Source organism: Brassica napus, chromosome A2, assembly GCF_020379485.1.
Source record: "Brassica napus cultivar Da-Ae chromosome A2, Da-Ae, whole genome shotgun sequence".
NCBI lineage: Eukaryota > Viridiplantae > Streptophyta > Magnoliopsida > Brassicales > Brassicaceae > Brassica > Brassica napus.
Window position 1 is genome coordinate 18,858,008 of NC_063435.1, and position 9,271 is coordinate 18,867,278.

At 39.3% G+C, this 9,271-nt stretch overlaps 2 protein-coding genes across 3 annotated transcripts; one reads left to right on the forward strand and one right to left on the reverse strand.

The window, feature by feature from the left end:
* Positions 1-289: 289 nt before the first annotated feature.
* LOC125587932 lies at positions 290-2,827 on the reverse strand. 2 transcript variants are annotated; one of them, XM_048759335.1, is made up of 2 exons: positions 2,410-2,827; positions 290-2,100 (listed from the first exon to the last, which is right to left on the reverse strand). In XM_048759335.1, exons 1-2 carry the CDS (start codon positions 2,611-2,613, stop codon positions 424-426), a joined length of 1,881 nt encoding a protein of 626 aa, XP_048615292.1. In that variant the 5' UTR covers positions 2,614-2,827; the 3' UTR covers positions 290-423. The 2 variants fall into 2 exon arrangements, with proteins under 2 accessions (XP_048615292.1, XP_048615294.1); XM_048759337.1 differs by having other exon boundaries at positions 2,388-2,824.
* Positions 2,828-7,437: 4,610 nt separating this feature from the next.
* Positions 7,438-8,400, forward strand: LOC125584481. The gene has a single exon (XM_048752980.1). It carries the CDS (start codon positions 7,438-7,440, stop codon positions 8,398-8,400), a length of 963 nt encoding a protein of 320 aa, XP_048608937.1.
* The last annotated feature ends 871 nt before the right edge of the window (positions 8,401-9,271 follow it).

Sequence of the window (9,271 nt, forward strand, 5' to 3'; positions counted from 1 at the left end):
CATGCACTTAATTCACGTATCATAACTCGTACAAAATGGAACCCTTTATATCCAAAGCCAAAGCCACAATAGCTATTCCAAAATATACCTTTCATATCCCATCTCCTCAGACACCAGCTCACATAATCCTTTCCAACCAATGATCCAGGGGCAAGCAGGATACCAAACCAAGATAGTACCAATACGTTACTTGAGAAGCTAGTAATGATCCACCCTCCACACCCGTAAATCCAAACCAAAAAGACCAAATATTTTCCCCAAAGTAAAACAGTTCCAAGTACACCACAAGAGCACCACAAAACCAAACATCCAATTTTATTCCAGATCTTAATAAGACATCTTATTTTAATAATTAAGAACCCATCCTCATCACCTAATTCCCTTTTACTTAATTTTATTATTATTAAGCCGTGATACATAAATTTAGAACTTGAGATTCGACTGCTTCGGGTATGAAGGCCCCTTACTCTCCACCGGTTTACCGTTATCTCCGGGACGAGTTCCCACCTTTGCAGCAGCTCTTTTGCGTGGAGAGAGAAGCGCACTTGCCGTCCTCATCTTGTTACTTCCCACAATGCTACTAGTAGGCTTGAACAGCCTCTTGCGATTACCCTGTCTCTTCGCCATCTCTTCTGTCGCCGTGTCTTTGCTGCTGTCAAACTCACCACTCTCCATCCCTTCCTTCTCCTCCGAGTATTCTTGAACCCCAATAACCTCAGAATCTTTCTCCGCTTCCTCCTCCGAGAGAGTCTGGAACTCCTCTTCTGTTGTCAACTCCACCCCTCTCTCCAATAAAGAAGCATTGATAGCCTCTAGTTCCATATCAATAGCCTCTAATTCCATATCATCTTGGTTCTCCTTCATTCCCTGTAACTGGAGTAACCCCATCTCCTCCTTTGTAGCCTCCATAATCGCTTCTGAGCCCTCTGCCTGCGTCTTAGCTAGTTCGAGTTGAAACTCTTCAGTAGCTGTAGTGGCATCTACCGCATCAGTGCCCTTAATCTCTCCTTCTTCACGTACCTCCTGACCTATGTTCTGCTGTCTTTGTTCATCTCTCAGCTGTTCCATAGAAGGCCTACTACGTGCCTCGTGAACCCCAGCTCCCTCACCCTTAGCTCCGCTGCTTCCCTCGTCTCTTCTGGAGGTTCTGAACCGTGAACCCTCGCCACCACCTCTGTAATTACCGTGGTGAGAAGGAGCCACTCTAGATCCCCCTCTCATCAACCTTAACCCACTTGGATCCACCTGCATCAGATGCCTTCCCCTTCCCCTTCCCATAATACTCCCGAACATCTCGCTTTTTATTCTGTTGAGTTGTTTGACCATTGATAACAACACCTTTATAGCTACGAGCGCCTCCTTCATGCTTAGCCCCATCAGACCATGCCCATTGCCTTCTCTGATCTCCCTCCTTCGTTCAGGACTCGGCTTAGGTTTCTTCTCATTCAACGGACATAGCTCATCCTTGTGGCAAAGACTGGCACAGAGCTTGCAATACCCAAATAATTTCTCATACCTCAGAGACACCGCCACCTCCTCTTCCTCATAAAATTCTCCTCCTTTGAAATCCACCGTCGTCTCGAAGCATAACTCCTTAAAAGCGTCAATCACTACTTGAACCCGGTTATGCTTCACATCAACCGCAACAACTCTCCCCAAGGCTCCACCAATACTCTCGAAGGTCGGGACCGTCCTGAACTCCAGAGGAACCCCCAAGACTCTTATCCAGAACATGATCTCTGAGGGAAAAAGCTTGGATTGTTTTGGTTGCCACCTTGCCAAAGCCAGCATCCAGTAGTCAAAATGGTAAGGCTGTTGCTTCAACACCGCTTCAAGTTCCTCCTTCGTCGTGAAGTCGAACTGAAATTTACCAAAGCCCAGATCAGTACCCGTTACCCTCTCTTCCTGTTTCCAAATCTTTGGGAGATTTGTGAAAAGCGCATTCATCTCCTGCTCCACTGGATTCATACATCTCCCGATCAATGTCTTGGAATAGGTTTTGATCAGCGCAGAATTGTCGAAGTGCGCCACTGAAATCTTCAATCTCTTACGCATGCCTGCACCGTTCCTCAGCTCCTCACCGTGATTCAACATCTGACTCTGCGTCATGAGTATCACAAAGAAGAAGCACGATTGAAGCATATAATGGCAAAATGAAAAAGCAATGATGTGCCAAAGAGACTCAATAAACTTTTTCTTATATTGACCCCAGTTTTCCAAAAATTCCCATACCAAATATCCCACAATTAACCCGTATCTCCTTAATTTGATAGTCTCTGATCTCAATCCCGAAAGATACGACGACCCCCAATCCTCCATAAGGTAAAGCAAATCAATCGCTACTAGATGAAAGTGGAAAATTAAATAATCATAATCTAGATTACAACCTGTAGAGATATTGCAATCCACCTTGATAGCCTCTGAAATCCCTCGCCTTTGTCCCCAAATCTGCAGTATCCATAAGATCTCACAGAACTCCTTCGCTATTCCCATAACGGTCCCCAAACTATCCAAACGCAGACCTTGAAAACCACAATCCGTGAATTGATCATGAAAGATCGGAAAAACCCAATCCCCATCTCTAATTCCCGGATCCCATCTTCTTGAAATCATGAAACCCTAAATCGCCAAAAGCATCGCCTCCATAAAAGTCTATTCAGTTATTGTAAAAAATTATTTTGTTTACTAAACTTATGAACTTATTTAAAAACATGTATAAAATAATAAATTGACATAACTAAGTAAAATACATATACTCTCGAATTGGTGACAGAAGTTCTATTTAGTTTTAAGTTACAAAAAAGATCTATTTAGTCGACTAAAACTAAAAAAAACAACTAAGAAAAAAAAAATATATACCTCCCGCACCGATAGTAAAATACAGAGACAGAAAAAGGTTTTGAAAATCGGACGGGACCGGCCGGTCGAACCGGTCTGACCGTGACTCGTTAAAGAAGCCGAGTCCGGTTCGGTGTAAAATTCGGATTTGAGAAAAACCGGTGAAACCGGCTAAAAACCGGTAAAACCGGTGATCCGGTTCAACTTTGAAACCGGTTCAATAGAAATCAACATATAATTAATGTATTTTTAATTATTATTAAAATATAATATTTCATAATTAATGTTTAACTTTTACTATTTAATTAGTTTTCTAATTGATTTTTTTTTTAAAGATGTTTTTTAAAAAAATCTCTTTTTGACTCTCATATTTTATTCTCATTTTTCTATATTCATAAAATTTAAGACTTTTAGTTGTAAAAATAAGTAAATATGTAATTTAAATGGTTATTCATTTTTTTAATCAATTTTGGTTGATATAGTATTCACTTGTATATATAACTAAACTTATGGTTATTGTTTATTATCTAATTAATAAAAGAGAACATAGAACATATTATATGTAGAACTACATTTTAGGTCTATATAGTGTAAATATATGATTATTTACATTTATTTATTTTTAAATAGAAAACCCGGTTCGACCGGTTGAACCGGTCCGACCACATAACCAGTAGCTTTACCGAGCCGGTATCCGGTCCGGTTTTAAAAACATTAACAGAAAGTAAATTTTTTTTGGTAAAATACATAAAATAAGTTGTTAATGGGGGTGATTGATTGGGCTGTAGCTTTAGAAAATTTACTTTAAAATTTAGTCTGTAGGATTTTTTTATTTAGCTTTAAAGAAATGTAGCTTTAAAGTTTTCTATAGATAAAAAGATGGGGCTTTAGAAAATAAAAATTTTACAACTATTTTTTGTGTTTTTTGGCTGTAGCTTTATTTTTTTGGCTGTAGCTTTAAAAATCAATATAAAGCATGATTGGTAATATTTAAGGTTGTAGATGAAAATTAAAGCTAAAGTTTCCTCCTACAGCCCAACCAATCACCCCAATGTCTTACTTTCTTTAGAGCGCTAAAAGTTAAAACAGATTGAACTTTGCTCCAGTGCTGAGCTCCACTAACAAAATTCCTAAACTGTAAAGATCAACCATCAAATACCTTGGGTTGACATTTCTAGGGTCATCCTGCGGCGTTGGATGGAACTTGGAATGGTTACCGTAGATGGATGGATCTAGATCCGGCTGCGTTGGGCCTTCCAGGAAATAACAGGGCTTGAATCACTTCATCTCGATGGTGGCGAAGAGTTTCGGCTTAATCTTCTATTCATCCCGGTGGTTTCGCGCCGTTGATTGAGCTTCGCCCTACCCAAGCAGCGGTGCTTCTATATTTCACTGATTCGTCGTCTTCTCAAGCAGAGACCGACAATTTAGATATCTATGCCCCGCCGCTCACTCTTACGGGACATTGACTTTTCCTACCTCTCAATAATGAGAAGCAGCAAAATGGAAACGTCTGGGTGAGACCACTACGAGTGTTCATAGTTCATAGTTCTTCATAGTTCTTGGTACTTTATAGTTCTTCTTCTATTTCTTACAACACAGTGACTGGTTTGTCAGTGGGAGGATTTCACCATTTTTAAAGGCTTCAATGAAAGTGGCAGTGCTTCATATTCAACTTACTTTCTCAAAGAATTAATTACGAGTAAGCTTTGCTTACGAGTTCACTACTGTTTCCAAACAGGTTTGTTTCTACTTTCTATCTGTCTATCTGATATACTATGATTTTCACCCGTTTTTATACATGGTATATAAAAGTTTTAAGATGTATTAATCATATTTTAGAGTCTTTTCAAAGAAATTACAGGTTTATTCACCTGATGGAAGGAAATGATACTTTTGGGACATTTTGGAATGCTTTTACGCAAGAAAAATCGATCGACGCTTGAAGAGCAACATCGGTCGATCATAATCACTTACCATCGATCGACAAACATACATGTGCATCGATCGATGCCCAGTCATACGAATGAGATCGCAAATTAGAAGATTTCATTTCCCAGAAGATATATTATTTGCAACTTAAGTCCCTAGCCGCCTGTTAGGCTATATGTACTAGGGTTTTGTATCATTTTAGGGAGACACTTGCAAAAGACCTAGTTTGGAAAAGTAGCATTTTGGCTACCATTAGAAGAGTTTAGGATTTGAGAGATAGATCTGGGACTGCAAAAACAGAGAAAATCTTGAACTCCTATATTTCTATTACTCTATCTATTTGTGTTCTATGTTTCATTTGAGTTTATTTCATGCCATCATGACTTTTTCTCTCATGAATATGTTTGAGTAAACCAATTGTTAGATTTAGGTTTCTCACCATGGTTGAAATTATATACTGCTAATATGACTATTAAAAAGGTGTTTTGATTGTTCTTTCATTTGCTTGTGAACTTAATGCTAAAATTGAGATTGATCATCTTCATTTTAGATCTTAGGATTAATTGAGTCCAACTAACTGTTTCCCCTCAATACCTGAACCCACTTGCGTGATCTAACTAACTCAGGCGCAACGACAGTTGGTCTGAGAAGGTTAGAGAACAAGTTAAACCTGTTCGCAAAAGCTCGCTAGAATACGACAGTTGAGATCCGAGATCTAACGAAAATAACCTATCCGGTTAAACCATTGTTTAGTTCAAAAACCATCAAACCCTTTAGTCTAAACTAAGTGCATGTATTTCATACCTGAGATTTACCTGAATCTAGCTGCTTTCCCATTCTTGAAACCACTTCAATTCAATCTATCGTTTCACTTTTGTTTTCGATTTATCATTTACTACTTTTAAAACTATTAAAACCTTTTAGGCTATCTTCATTTCTAATTATTTAAGTCTGTTGAGTAATCCTAGAGTCTATGTTGATTTGATCCCTAAGTACTACATCTGAACCTCTGTTGATGAGAGTAACACTCTTTAGGGTAATTTGAGTGATATCAAATTTGGCGCCGTTGCCGGGGACTCTTTCTTATTACCATTAGATTTAATTGAGAATTTAGTATAGACTTGTTACGAAAAACTTGCTAAAGTTTTCTTTCTTAATCTGTTACGCAGACACAAAGAATGGAGAACACAGAGTGCGACCAACCATCGATCGACGGAGACACGTTTCCATCAAGCGACGTTGAGTCAGAAAAAATGAACGATACGGAGCTGCCGACATTGATCGATACCGCCCAGCCGGAAGCAGGTAAGTTTTCTCTTACCAAGCCCGCTAATGAGAAAGTAGTTCAAACTGAAAAAAATGGTCAAACGAGCAATGAAGCTAGCCAAACTAAACAAGGGACTGAAATCCCTGTTAAGGAAAATTCCACCTTAACTAAAGGTGAAGATATAAAATTTTCCATACAAGACTACCTTGATCCTGGTAAGACCTATTCCAATAGGTCCGCTATCAAAATACCAGGAGACGATACCAAGAAATCTAAGTTTTAACGCAGATTACTACTGTATGATTCGTCAAAACCCATTCCGTGGATCCCTCCCAGAGCACCCACAAGATCATATTGAAACTTTGGAAGAATTAGTACCAGATGAATATGATCGTTGCAAATTATTCTCATTCTCCCTAGAAGGAGAAGCCCTCAGGTGGTTAAACTGTTTAGCAGCAGGATTACTCATTGTTGGGAAGAGATTAGAAGTGCCTTCCTTAGAGAATTTTTCACTGATGAACGCTACTGGAAAGTAAGAAAGCAAATTTTTACATTTCGCCAAGGTCCACGCGAATCGTTTAAAAACGCCTGGGGAAGATTCAGAGGCTATGAACTTGAATGTCCCCATCATGGTTATTCAGAACCACAACTTCTTAACATCTTTTATGGAGGTGTTAATTTGAGCTATAAAACCACACTCGATACAGCGAGTGATGAAAATTTCATCACTAGGAATCCCGAAGAATCTAGACGCCTTATCAAGAATATGACAACGGGAAGATCCTATGAAAGGATGGATGAAGAGATAGGAAATTTCACAAGTCCAAAAGACAATTCTGATTTGATAGAAATTAAGAATTCCCTTAAATCCCTTCATTCATTTCTTCAAAACAAACACCGATCTGATATAGCCCAGATCGACGACAACGCTTTGTCTGACACCGATGATTATTTGGACGAAGGAACGAACTGTTCCGATCTCTATGCTGTGCTTAATGTCGATAGCTTTACCCAAGCTTATGACACTGCTGTAAAATCACGTACCGGAAGAGAGAGGTTCAATATCAGACAAGCTCTTACTGGCAACCGTAGGACAAAATCGGAGTTTTACGGAAAAATAAATATGGTTTACGGAGAATTAATGGAGAAAGCAGATTCTTTGGGAGAACTAATCCGAAAATTAGAAGGTCAAGTAGCGGAGATTGCAACTGCCATAAAAAGAGATGTCGGATGTCTTCCCGGGAGAACTGATTTAAACCCAAGAGAGACGGTCTACTCAACCCGAACCCATAATTGAAAGAGTCTATAGAACTTTACCCCCTTTTGCTCCTAAAACGCAAACTAAGAAATCATTAGAGAACGCGATCTACAAGAAAGCCTTAGATAAGATTTCTGTTGAGATGTCCCTTAGTGATGCTATAAAAATAGCACCTTCGATTAAGAAGTATATAAAGGACGTGACATCTCCAAACTACCCAATTGCAGAACATAGCGTGATGATTATTTCAGAAGAAGTAAGTGCTATGATTAAAGGAGAAACTCCAACAAAGAGACCAGATCCTGGTAGTTTTGTCCTAGATTGTAAAATAGAAAACACGCGTTTTCCTAGATCATTATGTGACCTCGGCTCTAGCGTGAACTTTATGCCTTACTCTGTTGCAGTAACTTTAGGATATAAAGAGTTTATGTCAACTCCGATCACCCTGGTCTTAGCTGATAGATCTATTAGCGTACCCGAAGGAATTCTCGAAGATGTTCCCATAAAGATCAATGATTGCATCGTGCCTACGGATTTTGTTGTGTTAAAATACAGACAAGAACCCAAAGACCCCCTCATTCTGGGTCGGCCATTCCTAGCTACAGCTGGAGCAATCATTGACGTCAAAGAAGGACGAATTAATTTGAACATAGGGAATATCTCGATGACTTTTGATATGGAAAAACTGAATAAGCGACCCCTAATAGATGACCAGGCCTTCTACGTGGAAAACGTTTCTGAGGATGAAAAAGACTCTTTCATAAACATGTTTTCAGACAACCCCTTAGAAGACACCCTTAACCACGTGGAAAATGAAATTTTCAGCATATCAGATATGACAGATGATTACATGCGACTGATGGACGCTAGCATCGAAGTTGCAAACGTAGAAGAAAATGACGACTCAGATGTTGTCATCGATCGATACCTTCAAGATACCGTCGATCGACATACTCCCTCGCAATCAAATTGGTCTAAAGATAAAGCACCAAAGGTAGAATTGAAACCTCTACCCAGCGGTCTTAAGTACGCTTACCTTTATGACCAGTCCTACCCTGTTATCGTCAACGCCAATCTCACTAGCGGAGACTTGCTTTATTGCTGAATAAATTACACAAGTACAGGAAAGCGATCGGGTATTCTCTCGATGACATTCCTGGAATCTCTCCCGATCTTTGCATGCATCGGATCAACTTGAAAGATGATGCTAAAACGTCAATAGAGCAGCAAAGGAGATTGAATCCGAATCTGAAGGAAGTAGTTAAAAAGGAAATTATAAAACTCTTTGATGCTGGAGTTATTTACCCTATTTCGGATAGCAAATGGGTAAGCCCCGTACATGTTGTACCCAAAAAGGGAGGTATCACTGTAGTGAAGAATGAAAAGGACAAACTCATTCTGACTCGTACCGTTACTGGTCATCGGATGTGTATTGATTATAGGAAATTGAATGTCGCTACTAGGAAATACCATTTTCCCCTTCCCTTTATTGATCAGATGCTGGAGAGATTAGCTAATCACCAGTATTACTGTTTTCTTGCTGGATATTCCGGATTTTTCCAAATTCTTATACACCCGGATGATCAAGAAAAGACAACGTTTACATGCCCCTATGGAACTTTCGCATATCGCAGAATGCCATTTGGTCTTTGTAACGCTCCCGCCACTTTCCAACGTTGCATGATGTCAATCTTTACAGATATGACCGAGGACTTCATGGAAGTATTCATGGATGACTTTTCAGTCTACGGATCAGATTTTAAGAGTTGCCTCGATAATTTATGCAAATTATTGGAAAGATGCGAAGAAAAGAACCTTGTCCTCAACTGGGAAAAATGCCATTTCATGGTTAACGATGGAATAGTGTTAGGACATAGGGTTTCTGCTGCTGGTATAGAGGTAGATAGCTAAGACTGAAGTAATGATCAGTTTACCTCCACCCAAAAATGTTAAAGACGTGCGAAGTTTTCTCGGAC

Bases quoted from the DNA above. Each gene is read 5' to 3' on its own strand.
- LOC125584481 (XM_048752980.1), top strand. From the start codon at position 7,438: ATGTCCCTTAGTGATGCTATAAAAATAGCACCTTCGATTAAGAAGTAT.
- LOC125587932 (XM_048759335.1), bottom strand. From the start codon at position 2,613: ATGATTTCAAGAAGATGGGATCCGGGAATTAGAGATGGGGATTGGGTT. The intron at 2,101-2,409 runs GTGGATTGCAAT...CTCATGACGCAG, and splicing joins GGATTTCAGAGGCTATCAAG to AGTCAGATGTTGAATCACGG.